At 39.8% G+C, this 20,677-nt stretch overlaps 1 protein-coding gene across 3 annotated transcripts in view; it reads left to right on the top strand.

Moving 5' to 3' along the window:
• Window positions 1–5,367, top strand: part of arhgef18b (rho/rac guanine nucleotide exchange factor (GEF) 18b) — a 60,479-nt gene extending 55,112 nt beyond the window's left edge. For all 3 annotated transcript variants that reach the window (XM_047374843.1, XM_047374842.1, XM_047374841.1), the window contains one exon: window positions 708–5,367. In XM_047374843.1, the coding sequence (XP_047230799.1) occupies window positions 708–1,006 (299 nt within the window). In that variant the 3' untranslated portion in view covers window positions 1,007–5,367. The remainder of the gene's footprint in view (window positions 1–707) is intronic.
• The last annotated feature ends 15,310 nt before the right edge of the window (window positions 5,368–20,677 follow it).

The raw sequence follows: 20,677 nt of genomic DNA, 5'->3' as shown, positions 1-20,677 counted from the left end.
TCTGTCCTGTTAGGACAAACACAACCACACTGGGCCTCATTTTTCAAAAACCAGCATAAAAGTGGTGATATGATGAGATTGTGTGATTTATGAATGCTTGTACACTGGCTAATATTGTGTCGAATCTTGACGAATGCAGCTGGTGAAAGAAATTGTATCTTGCATATCACGCCTCTATATGTTTGTAGTTTCATATTTGTAGAATCTGTGAAATGCTTCTTTTTTTTTTTTTTTTTTTATATTAAATTCATCTTATTTGCTTTGTTTTTAAAAAATATATCTTTTTTTGAGGCAAATATAATGTGACAAGCATTCTCGAGCATGACCCAAAGCTGAATAAACAAATGTTCCTGCTGAGTACATTTTATCCTGGTAAGTTTGATTGGTGTTAGTTCTCACGGAGACAAACTCGGTTCTTCACCTGGACAAACCGGACCCCGCCCTGTGACATTCCTCTGAAAAGCTCACCTACATGCCGGGCCTCGCCCTGTGTAAACACCCATCAGTTTCTCACTCTTCCTTTTGATTAATGGCAGGCTTTTCTGCTGATACAGACGTTTTAATCCTTTCCTATCATAATCACAATCAAATTTATTGGGAGGATCTCATGTGATTTGTTTCAGTTTGGGTTAATAACCTGAAATAAGTAGAAATAATGCTGTTTGTCTTTTCTGGATTAACCCTTTGTCCTCTAATGGCTTTTTCAGATCAGCTGAGTCCTCCAGACCAGGCTGGATTAGATACCCAACCCACCTCCTCCATCAGCTCCTCCTACCCTCCAAATGTGCAGAAGCCCTCCATGCCTGGCGTGCAGCCCCATCCTCCCCCCTCCATGCATATTCTCCATTCTCAGAGCGGCGACTCCCTCCCGTTTCAACCCCACCTGCAGCCACACAGCCTCGGCCCAAACGTCCCGGTGAACGTTCACGGTCCCGGCGTCAGCGTGACGACGCCCTACACCATCCCTGCAGAAGACCTGAACAAGGAGGATGTGATATTTTTTTAAAGCTCCAGTCGCCCCAGTAGATAGCACTGATCCCCCCCCTCTAGTCCAGCCCATTAGAAGGAGCAACCTGAGTTTTACTTTCATTACAAATCCACAGCTACTTATTGAAGAAGCTTACATGGAGAAGTTCCCAACTTTTTAATAACATTTTTAACTTCCCATCCAGACTGCCTGTAATATTTAATTTAATTTTTAATTTTATATACTTAAAACTATGGGATGCAAACGTGTCATCAAACAAAGGAGTCCAGCATTGATTTATTATTGTTTTAATAAAGTTTTTATTAATCCAAAGACATAAACGAAAAGCTGAACAGGATCTGACTGAAAGGATTGTTTTTTTTAAATTATTTTCAACTAGAAGAAGTTCGGTAAGTTTTTGAAAAGCAAGAAGTTCAGTGAAGAATAACTGCTATTTACCGCACTCTCCTGTTGGTCCTGGACCACCATGAAATCATTCATCAGCACTGACCCAACTCTGCCGGAAGTTTCATTTGCACACTGTAAGAGAAAAAAAACTCCTTTCCAAACTAATAAAAGAACATTTTATGGGGGAAAATGTTAAGTTGATTGTACAGATTTTAAGGTTGTGAAGGTTAATTGCAGTTTTTGGTACTTGTGTTAATTGTGCTTCTTTTAAAAAAAATGTTGAATTGTAGATTCCCACCAATGTTGTTCTGTTTTTGAAATCTGACTAGTATTTTATTTCAGCTAAGGGAGAGCTTGTTTTTTTGGCAAAATGAGTAAATATGTGGAGCGAGAGACTCAAAGAAGACCTTCCTTAAAAGGGAAGGTAATAATAGTTGGGGAGTTTTTTCCTTGTTTTAAAGATAATAACTCTAATCTGCTAATCGTGTTCTGCTCAGGTCAAAAAGGCCTCCAGAGTTGTATTTATACATGTGGTAAATTTGTGAAACACGGCTGAATTTGATCTTAAGGTACTGTACAGATTAGAATAAGGCCCTTAGTTTGTCTCGCCAAGGATGATGAAAGAAAAGAACTAATTCTGTTAAGAAACTTTCTGTTGCCTGTTCTATTGGACCTGCTTTATGTTGCATGTACTGTCTTTGTGCTGCTTTTTGATGTTGCGTTGACTGAGAGCTGTGTCTTCATGCTGGACTAAAATTCAAAAACAAAACGGTTAATCAGAAACAGACAATGAGCAACCAGATGGTTGTGCTCTTCGTAGTAGCGATGCACCGACCATAACTTGGTGGCCAAAGCTTGGTCTGCTTATATCTGTAATTTAAGAAGATATCGGGACATTAGAAAAGATTTTTTGGGACTTTCTGCCAGAAGCTTTCATTAATTTGTTATGAAGGAAACAGAGGAAATGTCACAGCACGTGTGAGAGAGCAGTTGCTGGAAAACAAGATTTTAATGTTTCAGAACGAAGACAAAATGATCATGGAGTTTAAATTTACACAGGTTTTAGCATCTTATATTCTAGGTAATTATGGCTAGCGTTTGTCAGCTTTTAGATCCTTATTTAACACTGCTGACATTAATCCAGACAAGTTAAAGCTCACAAGGATAAAAGAGAGATGAAGTCTCTTCAGCTCTCTGGTTATCTGCCACAAGTCTTGCTCTCTCTCGCTCTCACGCAGCTGAAACGTACAGCAGCCATATGTCAACATTTTGCAAAAAATACAGTTTTCTTTTAAATAGCTTCCTGCATCTCTGTGCTTTCGCTGATTCATGTTTAAACGCCTAAGTGGGACCAAAACTAAGTCATCTTCACTCATTAACAGCATCCACACTGAAGTGTTGCTGTCAAACAACCTGGTGGTGTTCATGGACGAAGCTTTCGGCTGGTTGGAAATTCAAAACTCTTTAGCTGAGCAGGAGTCACTGGTTTAGGATGGATTAAGCTGAAAATCTGGTGAATCCAATCAATTTCAAAGTTAATGCAAGAAGTTCCTGTTTTAAGCTTTTATCACTGGACTGTATTTTGCTGGAAAGGTTAAAGTTCACATTGGCAGTTTTACTGATTACTGATATTTCATTTTGATGAATTTTTTATGTTTAAAAAATTTCCATTTCTCTTAATTTGAGAAGAAACTGTGGCGCTTTCCATCATGTTTTACTCTCCGCAGACAGAAACTAAGCTCAGTAAGATGACAGCAGAGCGTTTTGTTTATACCGTGTATATTTTTGTACATACTGTATATGAGCTACGGCTTTATCTCCCCTCCTGTTGCTTAATTTGTTCATTTGTCATGAACCTGGATGTAAAAATCAAGCGGAAGTCTGTTTCTGTGTACACTTTAAATGCACCCACACGCTGGTGTGTATGCACAGGACGCTACACCTGTGGACACTCTTGGCAGTAGATGAAACCATAATCATTTGTTGCTGAAATTGAAGGCGGTCTCCTCACACTTGTTTGTGTTGTTGGATTGAAGATGATGTCCACTGTCTGTTGGCTCTCTGGTACAACTCATGGTTGAGGTTTCACCAAGATTATGCATCAGTTAAAAATATAATTGTTTTATATATTTTGTTTTTGTGGTTTAAGCCAAAGACACATTCAGCTGACTCTGTTCCTGTCTGTGTTCTTGCATGAAGGATTCAAGACACTGTGCTGGTTGTGTGGTTATCCACAAGGTTTATTTACTTGCCTATAAAAAAGAAATCCTTCAGGGAGTGTCCATAACAATTGTTTACAACGTATTTTAGTCCAGAACACATCCCGCGTTAGGTCTGGTTTTTGGAAACGTGTGCTCCCTCAGCCAAATTACAGATCACGCCTCATGTGGACGGTAAATATGATGATAAACCAGTTGGATGTCAGTGGGATCAGTAGGTATGGGCTGGTATGAGTTTCTCACCTCAAAAAAACATGTACACCATGATTTAATTCCTAATATTTAAGACAAATGCTGTTGCTGCTATAATACTATAGAATATTTATTAGCAATGTTTTGTTAGATAGGCTAAAGCAACATATAGAATAAACACCTGCTAAATCTAGTATTTGTTTCCAAATGCTAATTGAGCTGTAATATTACACATTCTGCCGTTCTGCTCTTGCTAGAATAAAACCAGCATTACCTGCTGAAATTAGCTGCCTAGTCAGGCTATCTGCTCAGGTAGCCAGCCTGCACTCAGACATGCTGTTTGTAGCTTCCTAACTGTAGCTTTAAAACAGCGTTGTCTTAAAGGGGGGGGTGGTACTCTTTCAGTTTCAATCCCCATGTCCGTCTCTGCTTTTTAACCACTGGAAATATTTTCAGGCAATGGAATTTGCATTTCTTCTAAATGTTTCAAAAAAGGCAATTGCTTTCTTTCAGCCAGCTAACCAGCAATGAGCAGCAGCAGCCAGTGAGGGAGGGGGCAGCGCAGCATCACGCTGTGCTCTTTACAGCTGGAGAAAACTAATTCCTCCAGTACATTTTTCTGGAATCTCATTGAAATGATTGTAAACTGTAGAAATTTACGACGTAGCTTTTTACAATTTTATGAAAGCCTTTAAAACATTGATGCCTCAAACCGGCCCATGCCAAGTGCCCGTATTCTGGCGTACTCCACATTTATAAGGTGTTATGCTTTTAGAAAATGTTTGTTTATAGATGTGTTTATGTGCTTGCTCACATACGAAGGAATCATTTTAAAACGATCCAACCTCCAGGCTCTTCCATACTCTCAAGGGCATCATTACTGATTTTAAGCCAAAACTAAGCTTACAGACGACAGCTCTTTGTCTATGGTGGTAATGACCATGTCTTGTGGTCAAGAGTTGAACCTTGAGATGGGATTGTTTTGTCAAGGCAGTTCTCTAGGGTGAAATAATGTTATTGGGTACGTTCTTAGCTCTGTAGCAGAACCTGTGTAAAAGCACTTCAGCTTTGCTCTGGAGTTTGGTTATTAAACCTCAGTGGGTTGGAGGCTCCCAGCAGGTGCCACTGCGCTGATCAAATGAAGTCTTAAAAGTTGCATCACTGCACTCAAACGCTTAATGTATTTGACTTGTATATTTCCTAATGCCGCCACTGTGTTTGTGTTTGTCTGCGTGTGCTATAAAGCAGAAGAAGCATTTTAAACTGTTTCCATGCACACTTGCTGGACCTGTAATATGTAAATAATCATGCAAAAAATTTTATTTCCTCTGCCAATTTTACACTAGTCACTTTGTTGGATAGTAGCATACTTGAAGGGGAAAATAAATGATTGTCTGTTGATGTTTTCTGTAAACTTTACCTGTTTGTACCAATACTTATGACACCTGTAGCAAACAGCTAAAACTGATTTTGGTACCTTTATTTTTTGTTTGTTTTATTCACACCGTCACATTAGAGACCTGTGAGCACAAATTGCTGCCTTAGAGAAACCTAGTAATAAAAAAAAAATTCTCAAAATAATCTTTTCTGTCTGAATTATTTTATTAGCAAATAAAGTGGGGGCGGTCAGGACTAGAGCGCCCTCTTGTGGTGGCTGTAGCGTGCCTTTATCTTCACACAACCAGCACTAAAGAACGTTGTATTTTTTCATAATCAAAGATTCTAACAAAATATCTGCGTTATAAGAGAGTACAAAATTATTAATATAAAACGCTGCTAAAAACAAATCTTGATTTTTTTTTTTTTTCTCCTTGTGCTCTGTTTAGGAATGTAGCACAGCTAGCTGCTACACAAATTTAGAAAGGTTAGACCCCATTTCACCGCGGTTGGATGATTTTTTACTCACTGTTGACTTTCAAACATTTTTCTTCTGTTTAAGATGAGTTAGGGTTATATTTGCTAAATGCCAGAATAATACATTTTTTATTACTCTGTTCAAATTTAAAGGTTTACACCCACTAGGATTATTACGTCTATAAACAGTACAGGAAACCCTCATTATATGTTCCACCATTTGATTTAAATGGAAGCCCGCCTGTGGATATATTTTACGGCAACATCTCAAATGCACAACTTCCTTTATTTGACACCTTGGGAAAGAAATCTAGAGAAATTAGCCAAGATATCAGGGAGAGCATTGTGGACCTCCACAACTAATACAAGGACTGAAAAGGTCTTAACACCTGGTACTCCCGCAAAGCTGTCAAGATCCACAAAACTCTTGTGAACAAAACAACTGTGACCCCCCTCAGCATCTCCACTATGGTAAACATCTGGTCCGATGTTCCAGAGCCAGGGAGAATACAGAACTACCCCTCATGAATCTGAGGCTTAACAATCGTTTGGAGGTTCATCTCCAGTGTTAAGGCTGTGCAAAGTTAAAGCAACATTTTATGGGAGAAATAACTTACCAGAACCTGATAATGTCTGATTTGCCTTTTAAATCATGTTCAAATGTGTTTTGCCATGTAAGCAGGTTTTAACTGTTTTGTTGCTCACATAGGCTGTTTTTTTTTTTTTATTTAACATGCAGTGGAGCCTTTCCGCTGAGCTAAGGTTACTGGAACATATAATTCTGCCTGATTATTGAGGTTTTTATTAACTGCTCATCAAAAATAATCCTGACCACCCAATCAGCTGGCTGACTAACCATTTCTCAGTGTCTAGGAGATGCAACAGGGGTGTTATGGACCCCATGTTTAGATGACCTAATAACAGCTTACCCCCAGACAAAGCTCTATTTCTAGGCCCTGTGGTTGTGGCCGTTCAATCCCTCTCGAACACTAAGGGCTGCTGGTTCCTGCCTTATTGTCATCCCTGCGTGGCAGACGCTACTATAGACGCCGTTTTTTTTTTTTTTCTGTTTTATTGTTGGCTGTCATTAGTGGCTTTTCTCTGTCTCCTCTCAACAATTATTTTTTCTCTTCTGTCTTTGCTTGTGTCTCATTCTTTCCAACTGCTCTGCCCATCTCGTCCGGTCATGTCCCAGACCTACCTCTCAGCTCAGAGGCAGTTTATGTAACGCAGGACATCCGGAGTCTTGGCCGCCATTGATGTGTGTGTGTGTGTGTGTGTGTGTGTGTGTGTTAGAGGCTTCTCTCGCCACAGAGTCCAACAAATAGTCTCCCCACAAAGTGAGATGGACAGAAAAACACCATAAAACACTGGGACAAATTCAAGTTTGATAGACTCTGTGTCAGCAGTTGTTTTTCACTTTGGTTTTGGCTTAATGTGCCGACTCTGTAAATCTTCTCCAGGGCTTCAGGCTTCTATTACAGTCTTCAAAATGAGGGATTATCCTTTTGATTGTCATGACAGACCAAACGCATTGTTATTCTCGAGTCTTATTTTAGAAACTTTAGCTATAGTAAGAAACCTCTTGGTACAGACAATAAAAGTGGATTTAGCAGATAGCTCTTGTTCAATTTGTCAAATAATTAATGTATTGTGGTCTTTGATGATCCAGTTTTATTGAGTTACCAGGATGCATTACACCCTAATAAGGGACAAATAAATATTACAAGTCAATATTTACATTGTACACTAGAAAATTAGTTTTTGCCTGTTTCCTATTTGTAGTTTGGCATGTTGTCACTGTTGACAATGTGATAAAATGAAACAACTTGTATTACTTAATATCTGGGGACCTTTTAAGAACATATTAATGTTATATCTGTTGATACAGTGTCAGACTTACTGGCACCTCTGGTGAAGAGGTGTAAAAAACGTAAAAATGACCTTTAACAACAGTAGCAAATGTCACACTTAAAAAATGAAAAGAAAAGCTGAAGCAGTATACTAAGTTGCTCCTGCCCTGGCAGATGTTTAAAGTCATCTTTTAATTTGACCAATTTGACCATGTTTCTTCACACTATTTTACCATGTTTTTCTTTAGGCCCTGATTTGAATCTGATAGATGATCTGTGAACACATCTACAGATTAGGGTGATGGTAAGAAGGCCTTTCATCCTCACATAACTGAAGCACATTACCAAGATAAATCACATAAATACCAGTGGAAACCTGGAAATGGCTGGTCGGCAATTATAAGACGAATTTGACGGCTCTGATGCCAATAAAGATTTTTCCATTGATTATTGAGGAAGGTATAAATAATTTTTGACATGTCTTTTTAATAAGATGTAAATAAAAACGGATAAATGATTCTTTTCAAAGCTAATACTGGTTCAAATTATTTTATTACCTTTTGATAGAGATGTCTTTCTCATTTATCAGAAACAAACTTTGTGGTTGAATAAGAACAGTTTTTCTCGTTTGAATCTGCCAGGAAAATCAATAATTTGATCGACTGACTTCTGGGAATAAGTACCAGGCACCTGTTATCCAGAACAGGATTAAGTGGACAAACACAAAACAATGGCAGTAAAACAAGGTATGTTGCTCCTTTTTGTATTTATTATCTATCTATCAATTGTCTCTATTCACTTATCCATTCATAATCACTGAGGAGCTGGTGTCTATCTCTAGTGATCATTGGGCGATAGCCGGGGTACATTATGGACAGTTTGCCAGTCCATCAGCAGGCATCAGAGAGATACCGAACAGACAACCGTGCACACACACTAACACCTAAAGGCAATTTAGAGTATCCAATCCACCCTAACAGTAATGTTTTTGGACTGTGGGAGGAAGCTGGAGTACTTGGAGAGAACCCAGTATGCACAGGGAGAACATGCAGACTCCATGCACAAAGACAGTTTACTGTTAATGGGTATATTATGGCTTTTCACTGAGCAATATTTAAATCTGAACTAATTTTTTCTTTTTATGTTACACAGCAATAGAAAAACCCAATTAAGCTAATGTTAAATATTTCCTCTTCTGCTTCTTGTTTATCAAGGGAGCTCTTGGTTCCCTGAGTGTAGTGTCATTGCTCCTGGCTGTCAGAGGAACTCCAGGTGTCTTGTTTTTAAAAAAAAAGACCCAATTTGTTCACAGGAAGCTTGTCAGCAATAAAACTTGCCTCTGCTTTAGACGCTGTTTATCTCTGTGGGATAAATATGGTTTGTGCAAGATAAAGCATTTGAATTATTTCAGTTTGTCAGTTGCTGTGATCAGGGATAGAGGAAGAACTGAACCATTGAGGCCTGTATCGACAGAGCCCTCCACCAGTATTACAACAGATACTTCCAATGGATTGTACAATATGTAAACTGTCTTAGGTCTGGTTTGGATGAATGGGAGTCTTTGTTCCTCCCCCCTGCTCGACTGATCTCTTAGCTCACGTCAACAAAGGAAGTTCCTGTTGAGGAGGCCTCCACAGAGAGCCATTGTGCCAGGTAGAAATCAGATCAGATGGAGGACCATTGTTGGGTCACAAGAGACGCCTCAGGTGAACTGAAAAGATAGATTATAAAGGAAGCGTGCTCGGTGTTGTCTCGCCCTTTGTGTTTTTCATGGGATTTGCATTTTGGAGTCAGCTGGTGCCCGATGACTCTTTCCGGTTGGACCAGTTTTACTTCCATGTGGTTTGTGTTGATCACCTTTTGTTAGGAATTTTACACATACTATCTTTTTTCTTCACTGTTTGACAAATCACTATTTATTTCTTGTTTTAGATCAGTCAGGATCAGAAAAAAGATTTCTGAGATTTTATTTTAATTTTGTCAAATTCAGAGGTTTACATACACTAAAACTAACATTCCTTGAAAGGCTTTGGGACAGATGATCATGTATCATGTCTGATGGGTTAAATCACATTTGAATTAAACTGCTACAGGTTTGCAGATGTATTTAAAGGAAAACACCTCAAACGCACTGCTTCATTGTGTCAAACTATGGAGAAATCAACCATGATATTAGAAAGAGAAATGTGTACCTCCACATGTATTGTTCATCTATTGGTAAAGTTTCCAGATGTCCAAAGGTGTGACGTTTATCAATTAAATACAAGTATAAACACCTTGGGAATGGCTAGCCATCATTCTGTTCAGGAGGAAGACGCGTTCTGTGTCACAGAGATGAACATGTTTTGGTGTTAAATGTGAGCATGAAGCCGAGGACAAAACCAAAATAGTTTGTGAAGATGCAAAAAACAACAGAAAAAAACGGTTTGCAAATGCACTTCTGCACAAAGACACTTAATTTGTGGAGACATGTCCTGTGGCCTGGGGAAACTGTGCAGGAAAGTGTTTGGTGAAGCTAGCATTCAAGAGGACAAACAAACAAAAGAAAACATTGACTTTGTTGCCCTTAAGAAACTTTGTTACTTACCTGATGCTTTTCCATTTGGTAAGACCCATTTGTGCCCAAGCTTTAACTCACTGGCTGAGGTCTTGAGCTGCTGCTTTAATATTTTCACTTAATGTTTTTTCCTCATGATGCCGCCTATTTTGAGAAGTGCACCAACCCCACAGCATGATGCTGCCACCACTGTACTTTACAGTTTCCAATTGTTTCCCCATTTTTCCTCCCAATGAAACAATGATAGTTTTGGCCAAACACTTTCACTTTAGTCTCATCAGACCACATGACAAGGGCTTTGTTCATGAATGCATTTGTAAACTGGTATTTATGTTGCTTTTGGAGTAATGGCTTTCTTTTTCTTTTCTCAGTATGTTGGTACAGGACTCATTTCACTGTGGATAAAGATACTCTCTTAACAGTCCCTGACAGCATCTTCACAAAATCTTTAGCTTTTCTTCTGGGCTTTATATGCACATTTTGCAGCAAAACATCTTCATCTCTGGGACACAGAACATCTCTCTCCTGATTAGACCACATAGGAATGACGTGTTGTTACAGCATGTGGCTAATGGTTAGTAAGGGACAAACAACTGGATCGAAACCACTCAGTCGTCCTTGTGCTTTCAGTTTGGACTTTTCTGTGAAACCAATGCAGCATATTCACTGGTTGACTTTTTGTAGGATCCTTTAATGTTGTGTGTTAATGTGTTGTATTTAAAAGAGAAACTCTTTAGTAATTTATAAGGAAACACAAAACGGATGTCCTCAGTGTTTGGTATTTTTCATCAGTGTTTCAGGATTGTGCAGTGTTGGAGGTCTCTTGCCATTTAAAGGATTGCTGCTTCCTTCATGCAACACACACAGAGCAACACATTTACTTGGTTTAGCCAAGGTAAATACACTCCTAGCTGCTTTGCATGAAAAAACTAAGGAGATGCGAGCAATTTAAGGTTGCTAAGTTTCTACCTTATCAGAAAGAGCTTGGAGACCTTTGTAAAAAGTTTGTTTTCTATCCTCGTTTTTCTAAAAGCCAGAAGGAATATGTGCAGTGGGATAAGCAGATGAAAAACATCACATGCACGCAGACTGAGAGTAAAACGGCAGCTGGAGGCCTGGAGGGAGTCGTCAAATGCATGTTGTCATTGAAAGGGGATCTAAAGTGAGGGAAGAGGAGCTGGGAGCATCTCTCAGACCTGATGGCCTCTTGTTGATGGTGTACTTTGACTTCCCTGCTTCATCTTCTGGACCTCTCTGTGAGTGTCTATTTAAAAGAACAAAGCCTGAAGTGTTGTTTTCCTCTATCGTGACCCTTTCACCATCATCAAAAGCCTTAAAAGGCAGCTTTTTCCATACAAAGCAGGATGGTTTCATGTGTTTAATTTATATATTCTTCTAGTGCATTTCAACTTATTAGCCAGGTTTTTATAAGTAAAATGTTCTCACTGCTTGTAGTAGGGATGGGGTTGTGCGGGGGGAGTAAGTGCACAGAGCTTCCTTGTGTTATCCTCCTTTCATTTTGGATGAGCAGAGTGCAGCAGTGCCCTTTTTGCCATTGAAGCCATGCTCTGGTGGGGGGGATCTAAACACTGCTTCTCTGATTTAGCAGCTGGAACCTAGCAAAGCTGGATGACTTGTCTGGCTGCTGTTGAAGTAGGAATGGGGGATGGAAGAGGCTGCCAAGAGACCAAACAAATATTACCACTTAAAGAGACTTTGCAGAAAATGTTCTGTGCCTGCACCATTCTGGGATATACTTGTAGGATGTTCTTTTCCTTCCTTTAACTGTCTGTCTGTCTGTTTGTTTTTGTGCACACACGAGGTCTGCTGGTTCAAAAAAAGGCCCGAAGCCTGATAACACCAGTATCTGAAATCTAAATTTAGAGGCAGATGGAAAAATCTCAACTTATTACCTCTTTCTACTGTTTATAGCCTTTGGTCGTGAGCTGAATTTCTTTATTGCCCCTGGCCTTAACTTACAGAGCAGAAACAGAGCAGAAACTGTTAACCAACTGAGCGAAATCTCCCCTGGGCGTGCACAGGTGCATTAAGTGGGATGATGAGATAATGTGACATTAGTTCACATCAAAGCTCTGTCATCTACTGGAACCTTCTCCAGAACTGGTTCAACAGCAAAAAAGAAAGACTATTGTTCTCAGGCAGCAGATGTCTTCCTCAGTTTCTCCTCTTTTTCTTTGGTCTCTGTCTTTTATTCTCTTTCTTTTAATTGTCCTTCTGTGGCCTTAAGCCAAACAGAGCAAATAACAAGCTCCTCTTGAATTCACTTACAGCTGTGAGCAAATCAGCCAGCAACAACTGGCTCCAGTTTGATCATAAATCATTCAGTATTTTTGCTTCCTCTTAAAGTAACCTGCATGATCTGAGCCCCCACACTCTTTTTGTGTATCAAGAGCAGAGTGGGGCTCTGGGGGCAGCTTTAGAAATCTTAGTCGCTGGTCAAGGCCACATGGCAGCGTCTCCCATCATTGAAGAAGACTTGCACTGTTTTTCCTGCCTCTGCATGTGCACAATGAAGGATGGGGTGCGTGTGTGTGTGTTAAGACAGCGTGTGTCTGCTTCATTAGTTCTGTATAAGCCTCTGCGTTGCGCTCTGAATGAGGAGGGAGGATGACACACGTCAGCCCCCAGACAGAGACAGATGCTGCTGACACGTCCGAGTATCTCTCTCTATTGTATTATTCATCCTCGGTGTCACATCTCATCCGCGGTGGTCAACCGAAAACTAGTGCTTGACAGAAGGGGCTAACCCCCTCCCCAACATACACACTTTCATGCTTATTTTCATAATTCTGTTTGGTTTGACTTTCTGCAGAGTGTATAAGCCAGAGGGGAGGCTTACATCTGTCACACTCCAGCTTCAAACCAGGCTGTGGATGGTGTGTTTGAAGTTTTTTTAAGTGCTCTTGATTGGTAATGTGAAGAGGTTTTTTTTAGCTGTGTGTGTATGTGTGTGTGTGTGAGAGAGAGAGAGAGAGAGAGAGAGAGAGAGAGAGAGAGAGAGAGAGATAGAGAGAGAGAGAGAGTGTCTGTGTTTCCTCAGGCAACTTCCAAATCACCCCAATCTCCAACAACACCCACTCCTCAAATGTCTCTTCAACCCAACTGGGATTTAATTTCTGTTTTATTAATGGATGCCAGTGGAAGCAGCCATTATATGCATAAAATATATATATTCACACAAAGAACAAAGGAGTTTGAAGGCTCTTTGTAAAAAAGAGGAAGAGAAATGTGTCCCTTTGTACCGCAGGACTCCAAGTATGCCAGGCTTGCCTGGAATGTCCGCCGGCTTGGCTCTTCTTGGCCCCCAGTCTTTGCTCATCGCTCCCAGTCATCGGTCGAAGCCTTTGTGTGCTCGTGTTGACTTTGTGACTTTCACAATGGCTCTTCTTCCAAAGAAAGCACAGATTTCAGATGGTTCCCCCTCCCTTTGTTTGAAAAGAAAAAGAAGGAGTTTAGAAATGGTGTTTAGTTGAAGACAGACACAACCACACAGTCATTCTTTCAGTCAACACAAGTTACAAGCACCTTGCAAAAGGAATAATACAGTTTTACAAATTCTTAGTGCAAAACAGCTCAAGCTTAGTCAGATTGGATGAAGAGCTTCTATGAAGGCCAGTTATCAAGTATTGTCACAGATTCTCAGTTGTATTCACGTCAGGACTTTGACTGGGCCGGTCCCAACACATGACTAAGCTTTGATCCAAACCATGCCATTGTAGCTCCGGTTGTATTTAAAGGTGTTGTCCTGGAAGAAGTAGCGCCTGAGCCTCAACCTCAACTCTATTGCCTCTGACAGGTTTTCCTCCAGGACCGTCCTGTTTTTAGCTCCATCCAGCCTCCTCCTTCATTAACTCTCACTAGCATCCCCACAGCATGTTGCTGCCACCACTATGAACCATACCATGGTGATGTATGTTCATGGTAATGTTCAATGTTAGTTTTACACCACACATAGTTCATCACAAGTGGACCAGGAAGTTTAGTTTTGGTCTTATCTGATCAGAGCATCTACTTCCACATCTTTGTTATGCCCATATTTGAATTTTGGCGAACTACAAACAGGACATCTTCTTATGATGTTTTTGGCTGCTTCTCATGATAAATGATTTTTGTTTTGCCCAGTCTGTAAATCCCGGTGTACAAGCAAGTCTTTGTATGTTTGCAGTTGTTCCATACTCAGACCCTCTTGCAACCTTTTGAAGTGATCTTGATCAGTATTTTTTCAGACTTTCTCTTGTTTTTTCAGCCATTCTCTTTTGAATGTAATGCACCTCTTGTGTCCTGTGTCAGGTCTTTGCTAGTTTCCTCAGATAATGTTCTTTTCCTGAAGATAGAAATGTAGGCATAACACTTTCTCAAAATTCCCTCAAGCAGTTAAAGAAAAAAAGGCCTTTACTGATTAAGACTGATTGGATAAATTCCAGGAAAGTCTTGCCTCTTTGATTTACAATATACAGAAATTACCAACTGTGTAATCCATATGCATTGTGCTCATAATAACTTGACCAAGAGCTGAAATAGAAATAGTTTTTTTGCTGGGGACTTCTAACTTTCACTCTTTCATTTTCCACCACCTCTGCTTCTGAGTGAGTCTGCAGTGAGGACCTCTGACTCAAACAAAGAGCCGTGGAGAACTGGGATCTCTGCGATAAGAGAGCGAGAGAGCTTTAAGGCTTGCCAGAACTCAGACCCTGAAATAACTGTTTACACAATGCAATAATTACCCAGTAAACTGCAGAGAGGATAGCAAAGGACTGGAGTGTTTTGGTTCTGGAAGATGCACAATTGATTTAACAGTCAGGGAATTGATGCTTCAGTTGACTTTATCTTTGTATTTGCTGCCTTGTAGTTGAACTCAACGTCCCAAGAGCAAATAAATGACTGTTGACTCAAGGTTCAAACTGAAAGTTGCTGCAGTAATAATAAAAAAAAATATTACTTAACCTTAATTAAAAGCAGAGATTAATAAAAAAAAAAAACGGCAAATTATATTAGAGTAATCCTATTTCCATTAATTATACTTCAGCTTCATTCTTCTTTTTATTTAAATCACTGTCAATGTTACTTGTCTTTTTAGTCCTTCATTGCATTTCAGTTAATCATTTATTCAAAAACAGTTTAATTTATACCAACTTCTGATTTAAAAAAAATCTTTTATCTTTATCATCATTCTGCTGCTTGTTTCACAGCTTTGGGTCTTAACTTAAAGCAAAATTAGTCGGCCATTCAGACCCAAAACATGAGCCCTGACACATGTTTGGAAACTCAGTTGACCCCATTTAGGGGTTCCACTTAATAAAGATCTTTTCTTTCTTTACCATAACTGGTCAGCGCAAGATTAATGTTGCTGCTGATCCTTCACCAGATTCAAAGGATATACTTCTCATCATCAACATGATTTGGATGCATTAACTCTTCCACTTGAGGCAACAATTCATTTCTAATGTACAGCTTTTAACCCACACGTTTTCACAATGCTAGATGAAACCACTGGAATCGCTTCACCAAAACAAACATCTTCAGATCATCTGCGCTGTTTGGGCAGCACCCTGCTGGTGCAAGGCTGCTATTTATGTGTCATACTGTGTCATCTTGGGAATTTTTCATAGCTATAAACTGGTTGGTGTCCATGCATGCCCTCAGCTTTTAGGCATCAAACCTTTCCAGAAGCTCAGTGTTAGTCTGTTTTATCCACTCCTAAACCAGTTTTGACTTGTCTTTTAAAATATCCAGTTGTGTCCAAGTTTCAACCATCTTTGGTTGATGTGAACATCTTCATTGTACCCTCAACTTTGTGTAATGCACAAGGCATTGTTATTGTGGCCAAACAGCTCACTCTTTGCCTCATCTGACCATAAATCTTTTTTTTAAGAAAACACCTGGCTTTTCCACAGTTTAGTCATATTTGAAGGTGTTGATTTTGGTGCAAGGGGATCTTTCTTGGTCAGGACCTTATCAGTCCGTGGTGAGGAAGTTTCCTTCACTGTAGACAGTAACACTGGTGTTTCAAACGCATGATGCTGATGCATCCCAGACAATTTCCCTCCATCAGATGTGACAGTTTGGTTCAGATTGTTAAACCTTAGACATGCACATGTTCAAGCAGGAGAATGATTCCCAACATTGAAACTGGCTCTGAAATGGATAATATAAACAATCGTAATCGCCTTTCCTGACCCTCGACTGCAACTGCAACTAAACATTGTGTTGAATAGAGAGAATGTATAATAAACGTAAACTTGAGCATCTAATTCTAGCTTTTTTTTAAATCACTGAGGTTGTATGAAGTGTAATTAGTCTACCCTCGAAAAAAAACAATCCAAACACTTCATGAATTATTATGCCATTAATGAGTGAAAGTAAACTTCTCATTCAACACAGCAACATTTCGCAGCGGCAGTCAGAAAAATGTATTTTAGAAACAACACCGCATATGCGGCTTAATCTTCAGTGCATTCACATTTAAAACATCCGCTTCAGGTCTCCAGGACCTGTCAGATCCTGCGACCCAACCCATCCCCCCTCTTCTTCCTCAGATGCACACATCTCTTCCTCAGACAGCAAAGACAAGCCAGCCTCTTCGTTTGCTCTGGTGGTTACACAGTCTGACTGGCTGTCTGTTTGTCTCTCGCTGTGTTTACTCCTCGTCTGCTTCACCAGTCAGCTCTGAAACCTAAGAGCTGCTGCCAAGCAAGATACCCACAGACGAGGGGGGACGTGTGGGGGAGTGAGTGGGCAGGAATATGTAAAGATACATTTAACACTACTTGGACTGGTGGACACAAAAAGTACATAAAGACAATGTTATTGGGGTATTTAGGTGTTAACGTTTGATCAGAACTATTACGTTTTTTTGTTGGAGGTTAAAACGTAAAATAAGGAGAAGAGATGTTTAAAAGTGAGAAATAAAGGAGAATGTGGGGGAGGAGGATTGATGTTTGCTGAGCTTCGCAGCCAGAGAGGTTTATGTAAGAGTCAGACTGAAGGCTTCTCTCAGAACGACTGCAATTTTTATGAAGAGGCTCCTGCTGGTATTTTCAGTGCAAACACTTAAAGGCATGCAGCTACCTTAATGGCATGTTTCCAAGTTCCTCTCTGTCAAACCATAGCAGTAAAGGTACAAGACTTAAAAAAAATAAGATTAAGCTTTAAAACTCTGTGTGAAAATGTCACACAGAGTTTTTTTGTTACATTTTTTGTCAGGCGGAGTAAATTAGCTAATAACCCAATTTCCAAAGTTCATATGATTACAGATTAATAAAGTTTAAGAATAAGTATATCTACTGCTCTCAATGACACCCTGCCTAACATGTCAAAGAGTCTTTCAGTCAGTATTTTAGAGGTTTTGGTTTATTTTATGTATGAAAAACCTTTATTTCGCTAAGATTGTTGGACTCAGCACTACTTTTCCAAGGCTGTACGTAAAGGAGAATTATTCAGAAATCTAATAACTGGTTGTGCAACCCTTGGCAGCAACAGCTACCATCAAGCCTTTGTGATAACTAGTGATGAGTCTTTTAGATTGCTATGGAAGAATCCTCCTTTACAGAATTGTTTTAATTCAGCCATATTTAAGAGCATGAAAAGTCTGTTAACAGTCATCCCACAGCATCTCTGTCAGATTGATGGTAAAACTTTGATTAGGCCATTCCAAAACCTTTATTTTATTTTATTTTATTGAGCCATTCAAAGGTGGATTTGTACTGTGATGGGCTTCTGATCATTGTCCTGCTGCAAAACCCAAGAGCAGTTGAGATTTAGGGTCAACCATTACACCATTTCTGCTTGGGTCTTTTTCTTAAACGTTGTGTTGGTTTTTACACAAACTCTTACATTACAGGCAGAACCCACCAAAAAGTTCCAGTGTTGTCTTGTCAGTCCACAGAATATACAACTCAAGTAATCTTTCTCCGTAAATAAAATCTGCTTGATGATCTAAAACATGGAAGTGTAACTAAAAGAACAAAAAAAGAAAACCTATAGGAAAAACAGTTTTTGTTGCGGCTCTGAATGCCTGTGGATATTCATGATCAGGGTAGATTAGAGGTTTAGAAGAAATTTTTATGTTTCAGTTTGCATATCCTTGTGTATTCCTTTTTTATTTTCAGCTCAAATGTACAGATAAAGCATAATTGATCTACCCTCATTTAGGTGAGATTGAGCTCTTTTAAAAGACCTTGTTAGCATACGTCCATCCATTATTTTCCACTTATCTGAGATCGGGTTGTGTAAAAACCCAATCCTCCCTCTGCCTGGTTACCCTCTCCAGCTCCTTTTTGGGGCTCTTGAGGCATTCTGAACACAGAAGGAATGATGGTCCAGTGAGTTCTGGGTCTCCTCCGCATCGGATGTGCCTAGAAAACCTCCAAAGTAAAGTGCCCAACAGATATTCTGACAAGCTGCCCAAACCACCTTTCTACAAGGAGCAGCAGCTCTACTTCAAACCTTCACCCAAGAGATGCAGCTCCTCACCTTCTCGGCTGAGCTTAGCCACCTCGGTCATGAGATGTGGCTCAGGATGTGGTTTGGACTGGTAAATCAAGAGGAATCAAAACCGCCTTTTGATGTGGAGGAGCAGTGGCTCTAGTTAGTCCAAGCTCTGACGGATGGAAGAGCTCCTCGCCTTATCTTGATATTTATACCATCCACCTCTATGGAGGAAGCTAATTTCAAAAGCGTCTATCCTGTTTAGTTCAGTGTATTAATATATGGTCAATTCACAACAACTTTTATCTATATTATGCAAATTATTTAGGCAGTTTTCCATCAGAGGAAACCCAACCAATTGTTTTAAGTCATTGACCTGCCTCTAGAGCAAACGTGGCGACAGTGAACGGTTGATTCCCTTCAGTCAGGATTCAGGATCCATATTTCATGACCGCAGATAAAGGTCACAACATAAATAAACTGGTAACCTCAGTTTTCATTGAGTTTTAGCTTAGCTCTTTTTTATCATCAAGACAGGTTATAATACCAAAAAAAGAGAAAAGAGAAAAATAGGGGCTTGAAAATGTGCCAACCGCTTGCATCATCATTTTAAAATGGACAAAATAAACGAGTAATGAGCAGTAATAATTTGATACACCTCTATATCTACAGTGGAGTGAATACATGGAGAAGCAGATGTATTTGAATGTATTGTATGAGTCAGACCAGATCTGACGAGGTCAGAAGGTTCGTACTGATCGATCCGTACACAGCAGGGAATCCTAAGCTGGCCTTCAGTACAAACCTCAGGGCCCCCCTGGGGGCAAGGTGAGAGGAGGTTGATTCTGGCCTCATCACTTCCTCTTTGTTCCAGTCAATGGCAGGCAGAGGGCCCAGCTGGGGGTCTCAGGCCAGCAGACACACACAATGTTTGGTTGGAGAGGCCAGAGCGCCGTCCTTGTCTGTTCCAGACAGCCTCCTTTCTTGTGGGTTTATGAGATCAGATTGCTATGGCAGTTTGGTCACCTCCTCACACCCCCTCTTGTTTTGGTCTCTGATGTACGTTTTTCTTTATCCAATTTTCAAACATCTTTTGTCTTTCTGTGCTTTAATTGTGTTGTGGGCAAGATCAGTTTGAACGTCCCCAGTTTGCACATTTTGCTCACAGTAGGAATCGCTGCGAGGCCCCCGCTCGTCCAGCTGTCTGCTGCCAGGTCTCCCTTTCAGAGACGGGTGTTTCATCTTTTTGTTTGTCTGCATTGTGTTTAAAAATGCATAAATTAACCTTTTGATGAATCCCTTGTACTCAAACTGGTCCAGATTCACCCACATGCTTGACTGGACAGAGCCTGTTGCTGGCATGATGTCATGGCCACTGAGGCAAAGTTTTCAGAGCCACCTTTTGTTGACGTCCAATTAAGAGTGATCTTTGAGGTTTTTTTTAATGGGATTTGAAGGATTTTAGCAGAGCGAATGAGTTATGTCACTTGTTTCATGGTAACATTTAAAGGCCTTATATAATTTGTTGCACAGACAGTTTTAGTTTTGAGATTTGATTTGGGCCTGTATGGTAAGTGTAGAATGAAGGTCCTGGGTTTGAATCCCAGCCTGGGGTTTGTTTATGACTAAGGAATCGAACAATGAAAATGTTAAAAATAAAGCAATAAAAAAAATAGAAAGTTTTTCCAAGTTTGTCTGTCTCTCTGCCTGAAAAAGCCTAACATTGATTCTCTTCTCTGTATTTCTGGGTGGGGACAGGAAAAAGGAGGGTAAATTCAAACCCTCACAACCACCTCAACCTGTCAGCTTTCAGCAGCAGACATTAAAACTTATTCAGTGCCTTGCTATGATTCAACAACTGGAACTGTCTGGAGTTCTCTGCATTTGTGGGTCCCACACTCCTGATTCTTGCCTTTGGTGTGCCTCCAATTTACCAGGATCAGGGGAAGATCAGACACACACAAAGTTATGACATCTTCATCATGGCTTTCCTAAATCGTTTAAAAAGGTACCAGTAATGGTATTGTATGTAAACTACTGAAAAAAGTACTAAAAACATTCCCCCTAAAAAACTATTTGCACTAGATGTCCTAAAATAGGAAGATTTTACTCTGATTTAATGACAGAATGTGTTTTTTGCAGCACATGTAAATATCTGGTTTAAACTGTATTTATACAA

The sequence above is a fragment of the Girardinichthys multiradiatus genome, chromosome 9 (assembly GCF_021462225.1).
Source record: "Girardinichthys multiradiatus isolate DD_20200921_A chromosome 9, DD_fGirMul_XY1, whole genome shotgun sequence".
Classification (NCBI taxonomy): Eukaryota; Metazoa; Chordata; class Actinopteri; order Cyprinodontiformes; family Goodeidae; genus Girardinichthys; species Girardinichthys multiradiatus.
The sequence above is the reverse complement of the archived record's forward strand: the minus strand, read 5'-3'. Positions and strand labels throughout refer to the sequence as shown.